Source organism: Eleutherodactylus coqui, chromosome 1 (assembly GCF_035609145.1).
Source record: "Eleutherodactylus coqui strain aEleCoq1 chromosome 1, aEleCoq1.hap1, whole genome shotgun sequence".
Lineage (NCBI taxonomy): Eukaryota > Metazoa > Chordata > Amphibia > Anura > Eleutherodactylidae > Eleutherodactylus > Eleutherodactylus coqui.
The window spans coordinates 67,416,973-67,441,868 of NC_089837.1; the positions used below are offsets into that span (position 1 = coordinate 67,416,973).

General features: G+C 46.5%; 1 protein-coding gene across 1 annotated transcript in view; it reads right to left on the minus strand.

Moving 5' to 3' along the window:
- Nucleotides 1-284: 284 nt before the first annotated feature.
- Nucleotides 285-24,896, minus strand: part of LOC136620356 (homeobox protein 2-like) — a 99,303-nt gene continuing 74,691 nt past the window's right edge. The window contains exons 38-40 of the mRNA XM_066595115.1: nt 1,155-1,217; nt 394-527; nt 285-329 (exon numbers count right to left, since the gene is read on the minus strand). Of these exons, the coding sequence (XP_066451212.1) occupies nt 285-329; nt 394-527; nt 1,155-1,217 (242 nt within the window). The remainder of the gene's footprint in view (nt 330-393; nt 528-1,154; nt 1,218-24,896) is intronic.

Here is a 24,896-nt window from a genome sequence, read left to right on the forward strand (position 1 = left end):
GCGGATCCTAACTAAATAATCTCCTGTAAATGGCGCGGACTGCGGCGGCGCTCACTAGTGGGGAGACAACTTGTGAAAAATCAGTTTGGTCCAAATTAATTTGAACTGAACCACAAGGTCACCAAAACCCCTAAAACTGCTGTATAACACTGTCTAAGGGCAACGATGAAATAATGTAATTTACCAGGTAACGAGTGAGAGGTCGCCATGTCCAAAAAAAAACACAAACACAATCCAAACCATAAGAGCTGTGCTCCATAGTATCTCCATTGTAGCAGGAATAGTCAGAATAATAACGGTCCTAGTTCTGACCTCCGGTCCAGATGTTCCTGTGGGGAGAACATGGCACTCATTAGTGTTATACATCATCTACATGTGGGCTCCAATCCCAACCCGTGATTCATAGGGCGCATCACTAGTGGGAAGCCAACTTTTGACTATGTAGATAAAGAGCAAATTTCTTCTCATTTCTCCAGTTTTGACCGTCAGGTTCTCTCCAAGGGTCACTATGTTCTTATCTGACAATCCTGTAAACATAAAGAAATATACAGGTTATCATCATGTTAATCACATTAACCCCTTCTACCTCTTTAGCGTATGTGTATGTCTCAGAGGTGTGGGGTGGATACAAAGTGGGTCCGGGAGCCAAGCTAGCTGCATACCCGGAGGGTGACGGCTGTTCTGACAGTTGACATCCGCCGCTAAAGGTCACAGTTGGAGCTAATTCTGATAGCAGCTATTTGACATCTTACATGCACTGTCTAACCTGACGGTGGCATGTAAACTGTCAGCATTGGGGGGGCTCTCCCTCCGACTCACCATCTAAGCCACCATGCGATTGCCATGAGTCAGTGTTTGCCATGGCAGCCCTGGGTCTAGTAAAGACTCTCAGGGCTGCCATGTATTTAAAATGGTATTTTAAATTGACAAGCCATCAATAGATGATCGTTGGGACCAGCCTTTCAAATTCCAATCAATCAGATGATTTCCGATGGGGTCAGCGCAGGAAGTAAAATGTGCCGACCATAGCGCAGCAACCCGGGTTGGAAATGCAGATGCAGCTCCTATTGAATACAATGGCAGAGACCAGCATACAACATCAAGTCCCCTCATTTCACTGAGATATATATTAGATAGTAGGAGACTGTTTTTACCTTCAGCATCCGCTGGTCCAGGCGGTGTCTCTGGTGCTCCGTTATCCTCATTGGGTGCTGCTGCTTCAGCAAGCAAGAGAGAAAGAAAAAGAGGAGAACATTATTCTTCCTGCTGCTAGAGACGTCTAGAAATGTATATGATTGGACAGAATGGAACAGAGAGATGAGAACTAAGTGATATGAGGATGAGATAAGTAACATTACCAGGTAAAGGCCGAGAAGTCGCCGTGTCCAAAAAAACACAAGTACAACCCAAAATATAAGAGCTGTGCTCTGTGAAGTCAACATTGTAGAAGAGGTGGAATCACGGAGAGCGTGATCACTTATCCCAAACTGCTTATGATGATAACCTAACCCCTTAGTGACCAAGCCTGTTTGCGCCTTAGTGACGGAGCCAAATTTTGGAAATCTGACGTGTGTCACTTAACATATCATAACTCCATAAAGGCTTTGCATATCCAAGTTATTCTGACATTGTTTTTTTCACCACATGTTGTACTTCATTTAGGTTGTAAAAATAGACCGATAGAACCTGTGTATATTTATTAAAAGTGCCAATATTGGGAAAAAGAATTAAAAAATTGACATTTTTTCACATTTTCAACTGTAATATCTTAAAGATCTGCAAACATACTGTACAAATTTTTGCTAAGATATATTTCCATCTGTTCACTTTATTCTGAATGCACATTTGAAAAACTTTCTTTTTTTTTTAACCATTTAGAAGTTGTACAAATTTAACATTAATTATCAACATTTTGAGGAACACTTTGTTTTCCAGCACTAAGCCAAGATTGCAAAGGCTCATAGGTTCAGAATTATAGATAACCCCACAAATGACCCCATTTTAAAAACTACACCCCTTAGTGTATTCACTGAGGGGGGTCAGGAGTATTTTGTCCCCACAGTTTCTTTTCAGGAATTAATGCAATTTAGAGTAGAAAAAAATTAAATTTCATATTTTTGCAAATACATAATTTTAAAGACAGGATTTTTTCTATAGTGCACATGAAAATGAGGATTTACATCTCAAAATGCATACCCCTGTTTGTCCTGTGTTCAGAAACATACCCATTGTGGCCCTATTCTTCTGTCCGTATGTACAACGGGGCCAAAACCGAAAGGAGCAGCCGGTGGCTTTCAGATCAGACATTTTGCTTGAAGGCGTTTTAGGCCCCATTGCTCACTTGTAGACCCCTTGAGCGGCCAAAATGTGGAGGACGCCCACAACTGACCTCATTTTGGAAACTATACCTCTTAGCGCATTAATCTAGGGGTGTACTGCGTATTTTGACCCAACAGTTTTTGAATGAATCAAAGCAAAGCAGAAGTAAAAAATTGTACGGGTAGAAATTTAAAAAATTATGATTTTAGTTTTTTTTTAATCAATTATGTGATTTCAAAAACAATTTTTATTGGAAAGCAGACATATGAATGGAGGCTTTCACCCAAAAATCGATACCCCCGTTTGTCCCGTGTTCAGAAACATACCCATTGTGGCCCTAATCTTCTGTCCGTATGCACAACGGGGCCCTATCTGAAAGTAGCAGTGGGTGGTTTTCAGAACAGACATTTTGCTTGAAGGTGATTTAGGCCCCATTGCCCACTTGTAGAGCCCTTGAGCGGCCAAAACGATAGAGAACCCCCACAAATGGACCCATTTTAAAAACTAGACCCCTTAACGCATTCATCTAGGGGTGTACTGCATATTTTGATTCCACCATTTTTAAATGAATCGAAGCAAAGCAGAAGGAAAAAGTAACGATTTTTGTTTTTTTGGCAATTACGTCATTTTAAAAATAGGTTTTTTTGTACAGCATACATAGGAATAAAGACTTTCACCCCAAAATGTATACCCCCATTTGTCCCGTGTTCAGAAACATACCCATTGTGGCCCTAATCTTCTATCTGGATGCACAACAGGGCCCAAACTGAACGGAGCATCAAACTTTAACTGTCTTTTAACTTTTACGTGATCGCCATTATCCATTGGATAATGGTGATCACATGACCGAAGACCGCTCACCGTGGCCCCCCATGACATCTCTAAGCTCTTGGCTACCTTTAGTAGCCAGGAGCAAGGAGATTTTAAATTTCCTCTTGCCCTCCCCAGCTTCTGCGCCTGTGTCCACCATTTTGGCTACAGGTGCATGCGCTAAAACTGGGGAAAGGTCCGCAGATAAGGATCCCATCAGGGGACATTGCCAGTGGACTTATTTAAGTAATTTCACCTCCCCTCACGGATCCGATCCGTGACGGGAGGTGAAAATTGAGCTTTTTTTACTTTTACGTGATCGCCGTTATCCATTGGATAACGGTGATCACATGACTGGGAAACGCGTACCATGGCACCCCATGAAATCTCCAGGCTCTTGGCTACATTTAGTAGCCAGGTGCAGGGAGATTTTAAATTACCCCGTCAATCTGCGACTTTTGTGCCTGCGTTCGCCATTTTGGCGATGGACGTGTGCAATCAAAAATATAATTAACAACTGTGTTCAGTAAAGTCAACATTGTAGAAGAGGCAGAATCACGGAGAGCGTGATCACTTATCCCAGCCCTGATTTATGAGGTTATCGCCCTAATCATGCTGTGATTTTTTGATATGGCTGCACAAGAAAAATCGCTCATGTGAATTAACCCATTGTAAGTAATGGGTTATTATAACACATACATCCCGTTTGTCCCGCAATCACAGAATTAGCGTGTTTTTTCTTGTCTGTGAAAATACAGGTTTAGAGCTGAAACAGATGAACGCGTTTGCACATGTTTTTGCGCGCATGAAATCGCGGCTATAAAATGTGACGAAGCGAAGCCATTCATTTCAATGGGTTCATTCTCCTGAGCGTATTTCTCGTGTTCTCGACCTGCCCTATCTTCCTGCATATTATGCAGAAAGCTGCTATAGAAGTCAAAAAAACCCAAGGGGAAGGGTGCGGCTTGGCGGGCGACGCAGGGAGAAGACAGCTGGTCCTTATTAGGCTTTAAATAGTATCACACGCGTGTGAACTGGCATTGCGAGGACAAAAATTAAATTACTACGCGCCTATACGCACGTATCAGCCTGAGTATTGCCATCTCACAACTTTCTTCATGTGTAAATACGCCCCCGGCGGACATATTTGCGCACATGCTTGTCTGTCAAAGCCCTAGGTCAGCGTTACTTTGGAACCACTCTTGTTGACCCTGTACAAGCAATAGTTCACATTTATAAGTTAAAACAGCAGGGGTTCCCAAATGTGAGCTGTGACTTCCTGGGGATCACAAGAGGATTTGGGCCTTACAGGCAACTGCGATTTCGCGGTAAATTGCGATTTGCACGATCGCGATTTTAACATTACAAGTCCCATAGACCCCTGCAGAAAAAAAAATGCTGCGAATTTCGCAGGGAAAAAAAAACTCCAGTGGGTAGTCACCCTAAAGCTGACATAGGAGTCAGCTCCAATTGTGGCCTATCATGGCCATTTAACTACTTAGATTCTGCAACCTATATAATCTCTCTATATAAACTCTAGCACTGGTATAACTGCCTCCCTTATCTAACTGACATGCGTCTATAGAAGAGTTCCCCTATAAGACATAGCCCGTCACTACTGCCCAGTTTTATACTGTGTAGATGGCCGCTATGAGAATTATCTGTGTGTCACCCCAAAAGATAACCTCTTACGGCCAATTAATGTGCTGTTCCAGGTCATCCAGCATCTCCTGTGACAGTTCTGGAAATAAGAAGAGATGTATACAGTTTAGTTTTAAGACGTGCTTTCTTATGGTAGAGGTTCTGTAGATGGCCGCTATGAAGGTTCTCTATGTGTCACCCTACAAGATAACCCCTTACAGCGTTTGATGGGTTTTTCGGCAGCCAATTAAGGTGCTCTTCCAGGTAATTCAGCTCCTCCCATGACAGTCTCGTAAATAGAGATTCATACGGTTTAGTTTCAAGACATGCTTTCTTATGGTAGAGGGTCCTTCTAAAAAGGGTTTCCTGTCTTGTTTTTCAACTGATGACCTATCCTCCGATAGGCCATCATTAATTGATGGACAGGGGTCCGCTATTTAGAAACCCTCCAATGTCCACTGATGCTGCTGTCACTGCAGTGGGCCAAACGATCAGCTGATGGATGGGAAGGGGTAGCCCTGGCAAAAGTGATATATTTTTTTAGGCGATGTATGTTGGCTGTCTTTTCTGCAATATGCAAAATTTAATAGAATGACAGTAAATTTACAAAATACTGCAATGCCTAAGTATTGCAGTATATTCTACATGCGATCAGATGATCACTAATTCTGGTCCCCTATTAGGACAAAAATAAACTGAATCAGTTTAATAATGTTTTTTTTTAGTGAATGGAAACTGAACTACAATTCCAGAAACAACCCACAAAGAAGGGTGGCGCTGTGTTTAGAAGCAAGCAACCATAATTTTCTAACATGGGACATCCCCATTAAACCCATCATGTCAACATATTGAGCTTGTCTGTATCTTTTAGAACTTAAAAAACAGTTTCAGTTATAAATAATGACATCAAATAGAGGAATAAATAGTAACAGCGTCATTATACGTTTACCATTTATAGTAGTTGAGATATTCCTATGTGAAGAACAGGACATTCATTAGTTTTATACATCATCTACATTTGGACTCCAATCCTAGCCCTAGATTTATAGGATGTATCCTTTAGTACAGGAAAACTAACAGATTCTAACTAACTAATCTCATGGAAATGGCGCGGACTGTGGCGGCGCTCAGTAGTGTCGAACCAACTTTTGAAAAATTTGGTTTGGTCCAAATTAATTTAATCTGAACCTCAAGTTCACCAAAACCCCTAAAAATGGGTGTATAACACTGTTTAAGAGTGGCTTTACACAAGCGTATCGCAAATATGCTCACCACAGCGCTGCATTTTTGAGCATGAATGAGGTTTGAAGAGGACCATAATCAGCGTGTTGCACACATGTCTACACCCATTACTATAATTGTTGCGCATGCAAGGCCAGTTCGCATGCACGTGACACACCCTTTCTGTGGAGTTTATTGGCTATTTCAGCCTAAGGGCAACCTCACATGAGAGTATGTGAAAAAACACTCGCCAAGCACCACGCATTTTCATCATGAACAATACACTTTTCCAAATATGTTTTCATTAAGTTTGGTATGAGATACTTTGTCAAATGCTTTACTAAAGCCAAGATATAGTATATCTACCGTATTATACAGATCAACCCAGTCGGTGATTCTGTCATAGAAGGAAATTAGATTAGTCTTGCATGACTTGTTTGTTACAAACCTATGCTGGCTCTAGTTAATTACTCCTTTTTTTCCAAGTACTTGAATACATGCTGTTTAATAATTTGTTCAAAGATCTTTCCCAGTATAGAAGTCAGGCTCACAGGCCTGTAGTTTCATGAATCCACCTTCTTCCCTTTTTTGAAGAGAGGGACAACATTTGCCATTTTCCAATCTTCTGGGACTTCTCCTGTTCTCTAGGAACTTTCAAAGATTACGGAGAATGGTTCAGCAATTACCTCCGCTGCTTCCTTTAGTATCCTAGGATGTAATTCATCTGGACCTTGAAACCTGAATTCATTTAAGTTAGCTATGTGTTCCCTCACCATCTCTCTGCTTATAGATAGCCTGCATTCTTGCATTCCTCCAATAGCACAGAGAAGAAAACAGATACAAAGTAGGAATTTAAAAGCTCGGCCTTCTCAACATCATTTTTAACCAATTGACCATTTTATTCCTGTGAACATCTTATACTATCTTTGAATTTTCTTTTGCTTTTGACATACCCCCCAAATCTTTTATTGCTTTTGGCCTCTATTGCAAGCCTCAATTCATTATTAGCTTTAGCTTTTCTGACACTTGCCCTACAGTTTCTGCAGAATTCTTTAGATATGCCCCCTCCCCTTTTCCCTTTGATACACACGTTAAAAAGGAAAAAATATATGTTTTAAGTTTTGTGTTCAACCATCCTGGTCTCTTTAAATGCTTCCCATTCTTCCTTCTTTTAGGGATTGTTAACGATTGTGCTTTAAGAATCTCATTTGGTATGTGAGGAGAGGGCTATCTGGATGTCGAAAAATAGAATGAATTTAACAGCGAACAGCATGGCTGGTTACGTTATAATGGTTATACTGATATGGCCAATAAGATGAGAAAAGTGTCTGAGGAAGTGACCAGGAGGGGATAAAAGGAGTATGAACTAAATGGATGTTTTATGTATGAATGCTTCAAGGACCACAGACTTAGTGACACAAATGGGCGAGACATCCGACTGACTTATGACCGAGATCACCAAATAAAGGCTCCCAAGATTAAAGAAGGTAGTGTTCCACCCATTTGCCGGCGTGGACGTGTGGCAGATGCGATGAACAGAATGCTTGGTGGCAAAAGATCTCTGTAGATTGTGGTGGAACACGCTCTCGACCCCCAAACCCCAGGTTGTATCCCATAATGCCCGTTGTAAAAGGCACCTTGCCAGGGCACAGTGGGCTTGATTTTTTGATAGATACTGGGACAGCCAAGTCTGTAATACACTCAGTGTCACAATTCCAGTGCAGGATCAGAGTCTCCTGTTTGTAACCGCCACTGAAGGGTAGTCAAGTCAGAGATGACGATGCAGCACAGAAGGTTTAAGCAGGAACATAGAAAGGGAGGCAGGCGGGGTTTGGTACACAAAAATGATGGTCCACTTATAAGAAAGACAGATATGCAGAGAGAGAGCTTGGGTAAAGGCTCAGGACACAATAAATACGTAATGAGGGAGGAACAGGGCCAGGTTTATATAGAAAATCCAATTTGTGCAGGTTGAAGCTAAATGGGAAACAGGAACCAGATTTGCAGAAACAAGATCCAAGGACCAGTTCAGCAAAGGAGCTGTCTAGAGGGCTGAATTGCTCAACAGGTAGAGCTCCTGCCTGGAGGACATGAGCTCCTGGGTTCAAATCCTGACAGATAACATTTTCCCCTATGAGATCACAGATGATTTTATCACCTGAACTGGAGTGGATGGCAATCCCAATAGGACTCCAATAAATATGCCTCTAGCTGCAGGTATTGACTAGGGTCACAAAACTGTCTACCCCACAGAAAGGATTCTAACACGATTCCTAGTCAGTGACACTGCATCGGTAAATCTGCTTGGGGCCGATGTGCTACAATCCAAGCAAACCACTATCCACTTCTCACCCAACGTTACTGTCACCCTTGGCTCTGAGGTGGATGAACAGTTAATTTGCTTGTCACATGTTTTTTTTTTCTTTGAAACAGCAAACAAGTGCACGTTCTCTGCAGATATAGCCCAGCTTATTCAGGTCCCACAGACACTATGGGCAAGTAGCAAGACAGATATTGGGAAGCTTCTGGTCCATCCTATCTTAGTCAAGGTGAATGAAGGGGCTGTGCTTTCTTCACACCTTAGTACCCCTTAAGGCCCGCACAATAGGCAGCCATTGGAATAACACTTCACATCTTATTACAGGCCAGAGCCATAAAAGAAACCACTTCTTGTAACACTCCACTGTATCCAATGATAAAAAATGGAGAAAAAGGCCATCCCCACCTTCAACAAATTGATAGCACCCACTGTTCCAAATCCTCACACCTTACTGGCTCGATAGCCCCCGACTGCCACTCATTTCATGGTTGTGGATCTGGTTATTGCTTATTTTGGCATTGCCCTGTAGAAATCATGTCAGTACTTGTTTGCCACCACCTTTAAGGGGAAACAATATACCTGTCTGGTCCTCCCACAGGGTGCACAAAATTCTCCCACACAGAATTAAACTACTCTAGCCTCCATCCTCCAAAATTGGATCCCTCTAGATCCTCCCATGGTGCTCCTGCAGTACATGGAAGAGCTACTTCTCTGCTCTCCTTGCGCCTGGCTCTTGCCCCCCCCCCCCCCCCCTGCAGATGAGGACGACGTATATCGGCTTGGCGTGAAAACCGAGCCGATATAAGTTCGTGGGAATGCTGCCCAAGTAAAATATAGGCAATATAGCATACAAACGCGTTCTATATCTCTAGCACAATATATATAGATGCAATAGAAATAAATATCTTGTTATCCTAATAATCCCAGTAATCCTGTAAATCTTGTTAAACGAGCACGAAGGAAGATTTTTGCATACAGTACCTTAAATCACATGATATTTCCATCCCAGTGATGAATAAATGCACCAGATTTAAAAGAGAATGGTCTGACACTTTATTGGGGGGAGTGGGCACCGGTATGGGTGTATTACATTCCATTGACAGTAATGAAGAACAAGGTAGCACATGCAGGTGAGGATGTGTCACAATTAATTCATCTACAGGCACAATGGATGCCATCCCTATTTTTGCCCCGACACCTAATGTTGGGATACGATGAAGATGTACTTACGTTATTCAACCTAAGCTTTACAATATGATATATTTTGAAATGTTAATGAATTTATTCAATGTACTCAATGTAGTTTACAATATCTATATATGCTTCATGAAAGGGATAAAATGCATTGAGGTCTGATGACAAATAATGAGCGATTACGGAGAAACATTTTTCGGAACATAATACCTGCTGATGTATGGATAGCCAGAGGGTTCAATGTCAAGAAACATTGTGCAGCGGACAATTCAGCTTCTTTACAGTGAAGGTTTTTGATCTTACGTGTCAGTTTGTGGTACTGCCTGTCATTTTCGGCCCACCTTTATATCACTATCAATATTGCTTGCCAAGTTTGAGGGTACACTGATAGATAGCGATAACCACACTCACAATGATGTAAATTGTGGAAGGACTTTGGCTGGTTTGGTGCGTGGGGGGAGTACAGCAATATACGTACCTTGCCTATTACAGCACTTGGTAAGCATGTGTGACTGGACGGTATCGCCACCTACTTCTGTTATGTTTACAGAGATCGGTCCACAGTACATCTGTATGGTAACTTACCAAGAAAGAACCGCACAAATGTATAATTTAACCCTTGCATGTTGAGGCTGCCTCTGGAACGTATCCTTTATGCATTAGTTTAATCCCCCTTGTTCCACCTCCTGCCTTTGTACCTTCTGTATCACCCCCAACCCCTTTGTTTCCAAATAGTTGAATACCACATGTAATTTCTGTAATGTTCATATTGCGTGTCTTCCCCATGTGCCACAAAAGCGCTGCGGAATAAATTAGCACTATACAAATAATTATACCGATTATTATATAACTCTTTGCCAGATGGTGATCATCCACAACACTATATTGGCACCCAATATACTAACAATATCTCTAGCGCGTGTTGTCCGTTTAATAAAGGACACTGAGCACCTGAAGAGGCATCTGGGAGTCATAAACAGTTCTTTGATTGACGTGGAAAAACAAACCATAACATCAAATGTCTCATTAACAATAGCCACTAAGACACAAGAGGATCAGGTCCCCGCTGGTATGACATATTCACTGGTTGGTCGACTACGGCTACATGCGCTTTAAATTGGTTTTTGCATCCCATGTTGGTTGTACTTATACTTTGTACTAGAGATCTCCAACTGGAGTCCCTTCAGCTATTCTTTAAATACAACTCCCAGCATGCCCTGTTTAAGAAGCTATCCCTCCCTTTTCAGGAAAGTGGCGTATAACAGTGTACATAACAATAAAATGCGGCACTTCCATCAAATTTTGCAACTTTTTTTTTTTCTCTACAACAAAGACGTACGATGAATCCCCCTGCAGTTCCATCCTGGTTTCCGTCTCTGCGCGTTTCTGCATAAAAGATGGAAACCTGAGACAGAGCCACCGCTGAAGAGAAAATCACGTTGAGAAAGTAGCCTTTGGGACATATATCATGTATCCCCGCCACTGGGTGATAATTATCATGTGTATACACACAGGGCTGGGAATATACAATATAATATGTGCATACACACAGAGGTGGGAATATACAGTATACTATGTGTATACACAGCGGTGGGGATATACGCTATAATATGTGTGTACACAGCAATGGGGATATACGGTATAATATATGTATAGACAGTGGTGGGGATATACGGTATAATGTGTATACACAGCAGTGGGTATATACAGTATAATATGTGCATACACCCAGCGGTGGGAATATATAGAATACTGTGTGTATACAGAGCGGTGGGGATATACGCTATAATATGTGTGTACACAGCAATGGGGATATACGGTATAATATATGTATACACAGCAGTGGGGATACATGGTATAATATGTGTATATACACAGCGGTGGGGATATACAGTATAATATATGTATACACAGCGATATGGATATATGGTATAATATGTGCATACAGCCAGCGGTGGGGATATACGGTATAATGTGTATACACAGCAGTGGGTATATACGGTATAAAATGTGCATTCACACAGATGTGGTGATATACGGTATTATATGTGTATACACACAGTGGTGGGGGTATACGCTAAAATATGTGTATACATCCAGCACTGGTGATATATGGTATATGTGTATACACACAGGGCAAGGGACAAAATAGACAGACAGATAAATTACATGCCGCATCTCTCTGTCTACTTGTATATTTATGGCTCTGCAATGCGCAGATGGATCAGACAATCACAGAGAAGAGGCACTTAAGATGTTTATGTTCAGCTCTCTTTATGAAAAACAGGACTTGTGCCTCATTTATCAAAACCGTCTCTAACAGTAAACCTCTCTCCGTTGCCCGTAGCAACCAATCACTGCGCAGCTTTCATTTCTTATACTCCGGAGGTAAAATAAAGCTGCGCTGTGATTGGTTGCTATGGGCAACGGAGAGCATTTTACTGTTAGACAGTGATGATAAATCTGTCCCCCTGTTATCTGTGGTAATGAGTCTCAGTACGGCTCGCAGTTTAACCACTTCAGGACCGCGGGACGACTATAAACGTCCTGCAGTCTTGAAGTGTGTATGGAGACGGTTTGGAAGCCGCGTCCGCTGTATACTCGGCAGCTATCAGACACAGCCGCTTGTGACGGCCACGATTACAGTTAGCTCTGATGGCGGCAGATAAATGTTTAGGTGCCACCATCATAATTGAAAATGTACGAATCCTGGAAGATGGGGACAAACAAAAGCGAAAATATAAAAGTGATAATTCCCTGCCCCGAGGGCTCATTCACACGGGCGTAGTCGTAAAACACTGCGTAAACATCGCAGCGTTTGAATTGCGTATTGTTCAACTATCCCTGCGTATGATCGTGGATACGGTTTATTTTGCATGCCTATACCTGCATATGTACTGTGTATGTGACACGCGCAAAAAAAAATGCAAGCAGGAAAGACGGCCTGGAGTGATATTCTTCCTGGTTATGTTTAAATTTATTAGCTTGTTTCCAGCAACATGCGTAATACACGACAAAATAGAGCATGCTGCGATTTTTCTTACGCACGTAACATACGCAATGACCGTATGCAAGTCATACTTTCATTGAGCCTATACCCGCGCATTACGCACGCAATATAAGCTGTATTTTGCACTGCCTTGTGGTATCTGGCGGTGTTATTTTGTGCTGCCTTGTGGTATCTGGCGCTTGTATGTTGCGCTGTCTTGTGTTATCTGGCGGTGTTATTTTGTGCTGCCTTGTGATACGTGGGGGTGTTATATTGCGCTGCCTTGTGGTACATGGGGGTGTTATATTGCGCTGCTTTGTGGTATCAGGCAGTATTATTTTGCCCTGCCTTGTGGTACGTGATGCAGCCAGGGGTCAGCAGTATGTGCGCTGCATGGTGACATTTGTTTGGCTCTGCTGGGGGTAATATGGCTGCCACATGGTGATATTTGGCGCTGTCTGGCAGTACTTGCTCCCTGGTGAGGTCCTGTGTCACCAAGGATTGGCTGCTGAGACCCACATAGACAATATCCTGCAGTATGGAGGGGATAATATTGTATGTGGGCTGCTGGGGCCGGTGGGCCGCTGTATAATCCCGGCACCCTGATCCTCCATCTTCCTCCCTAACGCTTGGACTGCGGCCCCTCAGTATGTATACGCTGTATATACGTTCTCACAGCGAGAGGGGAGGAGTCTATATACACAGCGGGGCTGAGGGGCGCAGCGTGAGGGAAGAAGTTAGTTAGATGGAGGATGGTGTTCTACTGTATGACTGAGGAGGTGGGGGAGCAGGCAATGGTGGATTATAATAGGGATAATGGACCCCGGCTCCAGCCCACGGCCACCAATACTGGCCCTATTATAACCCGCTCTTCCCTCCCACAGACAGCTGAGCCCCCGCCGCCCCTGAAGCTTCAGCTCCATCTAGAATGGAGTTTCTTCACTCTAGACATGTCACTAATAAGCTGACTACAATGGAGCTGCTGGAGGTTGTGAAGCCCCGCCCTATCCTGTGATGTCACACCTGCCAGGAGCAACTACACTCTGGCCTCCTCCCTGGGGGGGGGGTCCTTCTTCTCACCCCACAGGCCCCAGCTGAGGCGGCAGCACTTGAAGGGCCCCTCTTCCAGCTGCCCGTTAGGGCTTCTCCCAGCTGATGGCAGACAACTATCTGATCAGGTCATAGTAAAGGCGTCCATGAGTAACTGCAGGAGAGGATCCTGGACTCGTCACTCGAAGAGATAGCTGTTTCCTCGCCCTCATCACTAGCGCACATTCACACCACCGTATTTACCCCACGTGTTACGCAGTGAATAGAGCCCATTGATGTCAATGGGTTCTTTCACATATGTGTGTTTCTCACGTGACTTTCCATCGAGTGAAAACATACGCGGCACGTTCTATTTTTGTGCGAATTACACACCAAAATAGGCCATAGAAGTGAATGGGGCAAGCTCAAAAATGCAGCGGTGTATTTGCGCATTTAGGCCCCTCTGCGTGCCTAAATGCTCTGCGTAATTACACGCACTAAGGGCTTCTCAAGACGAGTGTTTTTGCGCACGGTTCAGCATGCGCAAAATGGCTGACACAAACCGCAGACAACAGAACCCATTGTTTTTAATGGCCTGCCTCCCATTCTGCCTTTTTGCACTCAATTTTCACATGTGTAAACATACCTGCATGCTCTATATTTGCGCACCCAAGGTACCATAGGAGTCTAAGGGGGTGTGCAGATGCGCCCCATGTCCGCACAAATTAGCACACTGAACTGCGCAATTTCAAATCACAGCACAGCGCAAAAAAGTACAGTAAACAGAGCTGCTAGTGATAGCGTTCCCTTCACAGCGCAATCACGTCGCACTCACAAGCGTATATACGCCTACACTCATCAGTGTTTTCTGCCCAGATAATACGCTGAGTATTACACAATGGAAATACGTATACGGCCGTGTGAGCGAGCCCTTAGTCAGATGTCCGCTATATCCTTCCGTAAACACACGTTACTCCGTCCTTCCGTGTAAACGCAGTGACTGAACAACACGCCACAATTCCTTCATCGTTCCGTTTCTGCAGGTTTAACAATCCAGCGACGATCAGCCGGTGTAAACAGGGTCACCAATGAACGACGACCTGCTTACAGTGAATGGAGGCGGGCGGCCGGAGCGATCTCCTGCGCACTTTACCTCCATTCGCTGAGTGATCATCGTCCGTTTGGAAAATTTAAATCCTGATTGGAGCATTCAAATGGCGCTGTCAGAATTGACATTGGCATTTGAAGGGTTAACAGCCACAATTGGCATGAATGTTGATCATTGCTGTTACCAGCGGAGGACAGCTATCAAATATGGCTGAGATCCACTCGGCTTCTGAGCCCGCTGCATACAGACACCTGATATGTGCCACGTCAGGAAAGAGTTAATATAGCTTTATACTACGACGGACCCAGCTGTATATCATCTGTAGGCGGTATTTGATGGATGATTTTACTGGTAGCAGAGATATTGAGCTAAAGCTACATGGCAGCTCTTGGCCACAACCGCGGTCACATGACCAAAAAAAATAAATATTTATAGCCGCGCGTCCTCACACGGTCACTGAAATAGATGCTTCGCCGTGCAACTCGCAAGTTGTCGCAACCCGCAGGTTTTAAAAATTCCACCAAGGTTGGAGGTAACTGGTGAGTTGCACCGTGACCCCATTGATCAGCGAGAGGGCGAGACCGCAAGGCAGCACCGCAATCTATAGCCGAAACCGAACGGATCCCATTATAATCAATGGAGTCCAACCGGCACTGTTCGGTTCAGTCATAAGATGGATCCGATCCGCCAGGGGATTCCCCTTTACTGCTCCACGAACAGAACCCCCGCCGCTGGTGTGAAGCCCCCCAATACTATCTGCACTAACCCAGATTTATGAATATTACCCACTGCAAGCGATAATATAACAGCCATATACAGGTCACATGGTACAATACGGTATATATTCCTTCTGGAAGTGGTTGTCACATCTCTGCTAAGGATTCCATTAGGCTGGGTTCTCACATGCCGGATTCCTGGCGGAAATCTCGCGGTTTGGCCGCAGCGAAAAACCGCAACATTTCTGCTGGGAAAAGCGCTGCTTCAAAACCCGCGGCACTTAGCTGTAGGTTTTGAAGCAGCCTGGCCGCTCGTTTTTCCACTGCGGCCGGCGTTCCCATAGAGGAGAGCGCGGCCACAGCGGAAGAAGTAAAGAAATTTACATGCTGCGGCCGGGGAATCCGCGCTGCAGCGCCGACTTCTGAGAAATCTCGTCTTCATGGCTGGCTAACCCCGGGATTAGCGGCCGCAGGCAGATCTGCCGTCGAGAAATTCCAGACGGAATTTTCGCGGCAAATCCGCCCAGTGTGAGCCCAGCCTTATAGGAGCAGGAAAACGAGATCCCCAGGATGAACAGATCCGTCTCATAATGGAACCAAATGGTGAATGTATCCCATTGACTATAATGGGTCCGTTCGGTTCCTGCAATTGTCCAGCCTCCTGCATGCACAACTTTTTCATCCGGCATCTCATGCTGTATCTGTACTGGAGGAGACACTGAGGCAGATGTGAATATAGTCTTAGTTTATTTTTTAGCCATAAATATGAAATGCGAGGTTTTTTACAAAGCCACCTCATTCTTTATTTTGGATGAATTAGAACAATATAACAATGGTTACACAGGGGGGCATAGAGGCACTTTTATTAAGAGCATCATTTCATATGCAGCCTTAGTAATGTGCCTGCTGGAGTAAGAGGTTAGAAATTTATCAAGAGGCACATCTTATGATAAATCTACGCAAGCAATGGGCTCAACAGTCCGTGACAAGCGACTCAAGCACTGAAGCCTTGGCATTAGTTCAATGTCCTCACTACAGGCTATTTCTCCTGCAGCAGGCCTGCTAACTCCTCCTGGTCCTGATGGTGTGCACACCTAAAGTCATGGATGAGGCTAGCCTCACTTATGGTTCGTTGTGCCGGCGTTGTCACTTTAACCGACTCTAAACAATATGTCTGCATTAGAGATGAGCGAGCACCAAAATGCTCGGGTGCTCGTTACTCGGGACGAATTTATCGCGATGCTCGAGGGTTCGTTTCGAGTAACGAACCCCATTGAAGTCAATGGGCGACCGGAGCATTTTTGTATTTCGCCGATGCTCGCTAAGGTTTTCATGTGTGAAAATCTAGGCAATTCAAGAAAGTGATGGGAACGACACAGAAACGGATAGGGCAGGCGAGGGGCTACATGTTGGGCTGCATCTCAAGTTCACAGGTCCCACTATTAAGCCACAATACCGGCAAGAGTGGGCCCCCCCCTCTCCCAACAACTTTTACTTCTGAAAAGCCCTCATTAGCATGGCATACCTTAGCTAAGCACCACACTAGCTACAACAAAGCACAATCACTGCCTGCATGACACTCCGCTGCCACTTCTCCTGGGTTACATGCTGCCCAACCCCCCTCCCCCCTGCACGACACAGTGTCCACAGCGCACACCAAACTGTCCCTGCGCGGCCTTCAGCTGCCCTCATGCCACACCACCCTCATGTCTATTTATAAGTGCGTCTGCCATGAGGAGGAACCGCAGGCACACACTGCAGAGGGTTGGCATGGCTAGGCAGCGACCCTCTTTAAAAGTGCTGAGGCGATAGCCCACAATGCTGTACAGAAGCAATGAGAAATCCAATCCTGTGCCACCTCCATCAGGAGCTGCACACGTGGGCATAGCAATGGGGAACCTATGTGCCACACACTATTCATTCTGTCAAGGTGTCTGTATGCCCCAGTCAGACTGGTAATATGTACCTTAACAGTAACCGCGTTGGTGGTATTGTGGTGGTGACTGCGGACCTAGTAGCACGGTTGTATTTTGTTGGTTTTCGGAATGTGGCCAGGATTAAGTGGGCCGTGGCGGGGGGATGGTGGGGGGGCTCTCTTGTAGTGTCGGTAAAGGTGAAATTCTTGGACTGCCACCAGACGAACCAATGCAAAGGCATTTGCCAAGAATGTTTTCATTGTTGGAGGAGGAGGGGGATGTTTTTGAGGCACTACGTGTCCTCTCCACGTGTCCGTGGTTATATGCACCTTAACAGTAACCGCGTTGGTGGGAAATGGCCTCGCCGCCATCATGTCTTTGGGAAGCCTCTGTTTCCACACCCCAGAGACATACCATTAGCAGCGGTATAGGCAGAGCCCAGAATTCGTAACATTTCAGCCGTAGCATTAGGACAGGCCCCACTAACATATCACTAGCAGCATTATAGGGGGAGCACAGTATTAGTTCCATTTCAGTAATAGTAGCACTCAAGACAGGCCCCAGTAACAATTCCGAAGCAGCAGTATAGGAGGAGCATAGTCTAAGTTCCATTTAAGTAATAGTAGCAGCCTACACAGGCCCCAGGAACAATTCTGAAGCAGCAGTATAGTGGGAGTGCAGTCTTAGTTCCATTTCAGTAGCTGCAGTATAGCCAAGGCCCAAGTTACATTTATGTAGCTAAAGTGTAGGCCAACCCCACACACCTTTCTGTACCATGAGTGCAGGCGAAGAACATAGAAATTGCTATGATTACACTGCAGGTGAGGGCCCAAAAAAATTGGTGTACCAACAGTACTAATGTACCTCAGTAAAAATTGGCCATGCCCAACCAAGATGGCAGGTGAAACCCATTAATCGCTTTGGTTAATGTGGCTTAAGTGGTAACTAGGCCTGGAGGCAGCCCAGTTTAACGAAAAATTGGTTCAAGTTAAAGTTCCAACGCTTTTAAGAGCATTGAAACGTATAAAAAATTTTTAGAAAAATTATATGAGTGAGCCTTGTGGCCCTAAGAAAAATTGCCCGTTCAGCGTGATTACGTGAGGTTTCAGGAGGAGGAGCAGGAGGAGGAGGAGGAATATTATACACAGATTGATGAAGCAGAAATGTCCCCGTTTTGGATGGTGAGAGAGAACTATGCTTCCATCCGCGGGTGCAGCCTACGTATTGCTTAGGTATCGCTGCTGTCCGCTGGTGGAGAAGAGAAGTCTGGGGAAATCCAGGCTTTGTTCATCTTGATGAGTGTTAGCCTGTCGGCACTGTCGGTTGACAGGCGGGTACGCTTATCTGTGATGATTCCCCCAGCTGCACTAAACACCCTCTCCGACAAGATGCTAGCCGCAGGACAAGCAAGCACCTCCAGGGCATACAGCGCTAGTTCAGGCCACGTGTCCAGCTTCGACACCCAGTAGTTGTAGGTGGCAGAGGCGTCACGGAGGACGGTCGTGCGATCGGCTACGTACTCCCTCACCATCCTTTTACAGTGCTCCCGCCGACTCAGCCTTGACTGGGGAGCGGTGACACAGTCTTGCTGGGGAGCCATAAAGCTGTCCAGGCCCTTAAAGACTGTTGCACTGCCTGGGCTGTACATGCTGCTCGATCTCCGCACCTCCCCTGCTACCTGGCGCTCGGAACTGCGCCTTCTGCCACTAGCGCTGTCGGATGGGAATTTTACCATCAGCTTGTCCGCCAGGGTCCTGTGGTATAGCAACACTCTCGAACCCCTTTCCTCTTCGGGAATGAGAGTGGGAAGGTTCTCCTTATAGCGTGGGTCGAGCAGTGTGTACACCCAGTAATCCGTAGTGGCCAGAATGCGTGTAACGCGAGGGTCACGAGAAAGGCATCCTAACATGAAGTCAGCCATGTGTGCCAGGGTACCTGTACGCAACACATGGCTGTCCGCACTAGGAAGATCACTTTCAGGATCCTCCTCCTCCTCCTCCTCAGGCCATACACGCTGAAATGATGACAGGCAAGCAGCATGGGTACCGTCAGCAGTGGGCCAAGCTGTCTCTTCCCCCTCCTCCTCATCCTCCTCATGCTCCTCCTCCTCCTCCTGAACGCGCTGAGATATAGACAGGAGGGTGCTCTGACTATCCAGCGACATACTGTCTTCCCCCGGCTCTGTTTCCGAGCGCAAAGCGGCTGCCTTTATGGTTTGCAGGGAACTTCTCAAGATGCATAGCAGAGGAATGGTGACGCTAATGATTGCAGCATCGCCGCTCACCACCTGCGTAGACTGCTCAAAGTTTCGAAGGACCTGGCAGATGTCTGCCAACCAGGCCCACTCTTCTGAAAAGAATTGAGGAGGCTGACTCCCACTGCGCCGCCCATGTTGGAGTTGGTATTCCACTATAGCTCTACGCTGCTCATAGAGCCTAGCCAACATGTGGAGCGTAGAGTTCCACTGTGTGGGCACGTCGCACAGCAGTCGGTGCACTGGCAGATTAAACCGATGTTGCAGGGTGGCAGCGTCCGTGTGGGACTTGCGGAAATGTGCGCAGAGCCGGCGCACCTTTCCTAGCAGGTCTGACAAGCGTGGGTAGCTTTTCAGAAAGCGCTGATCCACCAAATTAAAGACGTGGGCCAGGCATGGCACGTGCGTGAGGCTGCCGAGCTGCAGAGCCGCCACCAGGTTACGGCCGTTGTCACACACGACCATGCCCGGTTGGAGGCTCAGCGGCGCAAGCCAACGGTCGGTCTGCTCTGTCAGACCCTGCAGCAGTTCGTGGGCCGTGTGCCTCCTATCTCCTAAGCTGAGTAGTTTCAGCACGGCCTGCTGACGCTTGCCCACCGCTGTGCTGCCACGTCGCGCGACACCGACTGCTGGCGACGTCCTGCTGCTGCTGACACATCTAGATTGCGAGACAGAGGTTGAGGAGGAGGAGGAGGAGGAGGGTGCTTTAGTGGAGGAAGCATACACCGCCGAACATACCACCACCGAGCTGGGGCCCGCAATTCTGGGGGTGGGTAGGACGTGAGCGGTCCCAGGCTCTGACTCTGTCCCAGCCTCCACTAAATTCACCCAATGTGCCGTCAGGGAGATGTAGTGGCCCTGCCCGCCTGTGCTTGTCCACGTGTCCGTAGTTAAGTGGACCTTGCCACTAACCGCATTGGTGAGGGCGCGTACAATGTTGCGGGAGACGTGGTCGTGCAGGGCTGGGACGGCACATCGGGAAAAGTAGTGGCGACTGGGAACTGAGTAGCGCGGGGCCGCCGCCGCCATCATAGCTTTGAAAGCCTCCGTTTCCACAACCCTATACGGCAGCATCTCAAGGCTGATAAATTTGGCTATGTGGACGGTTAACGATTGAGCGTGCGGGTGCGTGGCGGCGTACTTGCGCTTGCGCTCCAACACTTGCGCTAGCGACGGCTGGACTGTGCTGTGCGAGACATTGGTGGATGGGGCCAAGGACAGCGGAGGTGAGGGTGTGGGTGCAGGCCAGGAGACGGTAGTGCCTGTGTCCTGAGAGGGGGGTTGGATCTCAGTGGCAGGTTAGGGCACAGGGGGAGAGGCAGCGGTGCAAACCGGAGGCGGTGAACGGCCTTTGTCCCACCTTGTGGGGTGCTTGGCCATCATATGTCTGCGCATGCTGGTGGTGGTGAGGCTGTTGGTGGTGGCTCCCCGGCTGATCTTGGCGCAACAAAGGTTGCACACCACTGTTCGTCGGTCGTCAGGTGTCTCTGTGAAAAACTGCCAGACCTTAGAGCACCTCGGCCTCTGCAGGGTGGCATGGCGCGAGGGTGCGCTTTGGGAAACAGTTGGTGGATTATTCGGTCTGGCCCTGCCTCCACCCCTGGCCACCGCACTGCCTCTTGCAACCTGCCCTGCTGCTGCCCTTGCCTGCCCCTCTGAAGACCTGTCCTGAGTAGGCGTTGCACACCAGGTGGGGTCAGTCACCTCATCGTCCTGCTGCTCTTCCTCCGAATCCTCTGTGCGCTCCTCCCTCGGACTTACTGCCCTTACTACTACCTCACTGCAAGACAACTGTGTCTCATCGTCATCATCCTCCTCACCCACTGAAAGGTCTTGAGACAGTTGCCGGAAGTCCCCAGCCTCATCCCCCGGACCCCGGGAACTTTCCAATGGTTGTGCATCAGTGACGATAAACTCCTCTGGTGGGAGAGGAACCACTGCTGCCCAATCTGAGCAGGGGCCCGAGAACAGTTCCTGGGAGTCTTCCCGCTCCTGAGCATGTGTCATTGTAGTGGAGTGAGGAGGCTGGGAAGAAGGAGGAGCAGCAGACAGAGGATTCGGATTTGCAGCACTGGACGTTGCAGAACTGTGGGTGGATGATAGCTTGCTCGAAGCACTTTCTGCCATCCACGACAGGACCTGCTCACACTGCTCATTTTCTAATAAAGGTCTCCCGCGTGGACCCATTAATTGGGCGATGAATGTGGGGACGCCAGAAACGTGCCTCTCTCCTAATCGCGCACCAGTCGGCTGCGACACACCTGGATCAGGAGCTCGGCCTGTGCCCACACCCTCACTTGGGCCTACGCGTCCTCGGCCGCGTCCACGTCCTCTAGGCCTACCCCTACCCCTCAGCATGCTGTATTACCAGTGATTTCCAAGCCAGGAAAGAAATTGGCGCAAGTCTGCAGCCAAAATAGAATTTTTTCCCTTGTTTTTCAAAGGACAAGCCACACTGCGTGTATTCAATGAATACTACTAAGTTTAATAACTGTGTTGTGGCCCTGCAAATGTGTCAGAGAACTGCAGTGATGCAAAGTTATTCGCTACAGCAGATCAGGGATTTCCCATGCAGGAAAAAAATTGGCGCAAGCCTGCAGCCAAAATAGAATTTTTTCCCTTGTTTTTCAAAGGACAAGCCACACTGCGTGTATTCAATGAATACTACTAAGTTTAATAACTGTGTTGTGGCCCTGCAAATGTGTCACAGAACTGCAGTGATGCAAAGTTATTCGCTACAGCAGATCAGGGATTTCCCATGCAGGAAAAAAATTGGCGCAAGCCTGCAGCCAAAATAGAATTTTTTCCCTTGTTTTTCAAAGGACAAGCCACACTGCGTGTATTCAATGAATACTACTAAGTTTAATAACTGTGTTGTGGCCCTGCAAATGTGTCACAGAACTGCAGTGATGCAAAGTTATTCGCTACAGCAGATCAGGGATTTCCCATGCAGGAAAAAAATTGGCGCAAGCCTGCAGTAAAACGTAGCTGGCTGCGTCTGATTTTTTTTAACGTTCTGCACGCAGCACACACGTACCCAGAGCCCTGAGGACTGTCAGAGGCAGGCGAAATAGAATTTTTTCCCTTGTTTTTCAAAGGAAAAGCCACACTGCGTCTATTCAATGAATAATGTATGTCTTCTGGCCCTGCCTACACAATTCTATCCCTGTAGTATTAATGCCGGGTGCAATGGTCTGCACAGTCGGTTTTGAGAAAAAAAAAAAATGCAACACTGCTAACAGCAGCCTGGACAGTACTGCATACGGATAGATGTGGCCCTAGAAAGGACCGTTGGGGTTCTTGAAGCCTACACTCACTGCTAACACTCTCCCTGCCTAACCACCACTTCTGTCCCTATTGCAGGGCGCAATGCTCTGCAGATCCAATTTTGAAAAAAAAAAAAAATACAGTGCTAACACAGTACTGCACACTATTAGATGTGGCCCTGAGAAGGACCGTTGGGGTTCTTGAAGCCTACACTAACTCCTAACGCTCTCCCTACAGCAGCTCCAGCACGATAGCACTTTCCCTCAGCTAACTCGCAAGGCATCTGAGCCGAGCCGCGGGAGGGGCCGATTTTTATACTCGGGTGACATCAGATCTCCCCAGCCACTCACAGCAGGGGGGTGGTATAGGGCTTGAACGTCACAGGGGGAAGTTGTAATGCCTTCCCTGTCTTTCAATTGGCCAGAAAAGCGCGCTAACGTCTCAGAGAGGAAACTGAAAGTAACCAGAACATCGCGTGGTACTCGTTACGAGTACCGAGCATCCCGAACACGCTAATATTCGCCCGAGTATCAAGCTCGGACGAGTACGTTCGCTCATCTCTAGTCTGCAGCTACAGGTTAGGGAAGCTGCTCACCACTCCTTTCTCAGGCTTCTTGTCGGGTCCTCCATTTGTCCTGGATAATTAGGACCCCTCTTTCTCTCTCCTCCAGCAGCGCTGGTGACAGTTCTCCAGCCCTTTTCTAGCAGCAGTTGGCATTTCTGCAGCTCACTACACAGAAGTAATTGTCTTTTTAATGGGAAGGTATCGACTAATCACAGCCAGTACAATGAGCATGCTCAGTTCCATTGTGCCAAAATTTTGTACAAATTTTCTTACATGGCGCTTTTGGTGCAATACTTAGTGTATTCTTCCATTTGATCTCCATGACAACCTTAACTGCTTCGGGTGAATCCTTTATAATTCCACCCCTTCAACTTGTGCAAAAAGTTGCAACTTTTTTAGGCTAGAAATCTGGCACAAGTGTCTTTGTTCATATGTGTACCATCAGGGGTCACAACTGCAACCCGGGCCCCTGCTCTGAGAGGGCGCAGTGGCCCCCCGCTATATATAGACTGCACATTGGGTGTTTTACCAGCCAGTCACACTGCTGGTCGCTTGTTGTGGAAAGAAGAAAGTGGAGGAGAAGGGATCAGAGGGAGGCAGGCATTGTGTACAGAGCAAAGCCAGATAATGACATCATCATGCTGCTCCTGCTCCAGAGTTTGTGCTGCCTGCTCTCCTCAAACCAGGGCTGTCTGCTGGTCCGTTTCCGTAGCTTGGATACAAGATATTATACGGGCAGGCATATAGGCTCCAGTACCCTGTTGTCCCACCTTTAGCTTGCAGCCAAGATGTGATAAAGTTAGGCATGGAGGCTCTAGTACCCTGTTGTAACACTTCCAGCTTGGATAGAAAAAGTGATGTGTGGATATGGAGGCTCTAGTAGCCAGTGGTACCGCCTCTAGCTCTGATACAAGATGTGATACGGGTGGGCATGGAGGCTCTAGTACTCTGTTGTACCGCCTCTAACTTGGATACAATATGTTATGCACATGCACATGGGCATGGAGGCTCCAGTACCCTGTTGTATCGCATCTAGCTTGGAAACAAGATGAGAAGTATGGAGGCTGTAGTATCCTGCTGTAACGTCTCTAGCTTGGATACAAGATATGATACGTGTGGGCATGGAGGCTCTAGTACCCTGCTGTACCGCCTCTAGCTTTGATAGAAGAAATCATACAGAAGGGCATGGAGGCTTAAGTACTTTGTTATATTGCATCTAGATTGGATAGAAGATGTGATACGTGTGGACATGGAGACTCTTGTAGCCAGTTGTATGGCCTCTAGATTGGATAGAATATACGATACGTGCGGGCATTGAGGCTCTAATACCCTGTTGTACCTCCTCTAGGTTGGATACAAGATGTGATACATGTGGACATGGAGGCTCTCGTAGTCAATTGTCCCGCCTCTCGCTTGGATACAAGATATAATATGTGCTGGCATGGAGGCTCTAGTAGCCTGTTATACCACCTCTAGCTTAGATACAAGATGTGATACATGTGGATATGTAGGCTCTAGAGCCAGTTGTACTGCCTCTAGCTTGAATA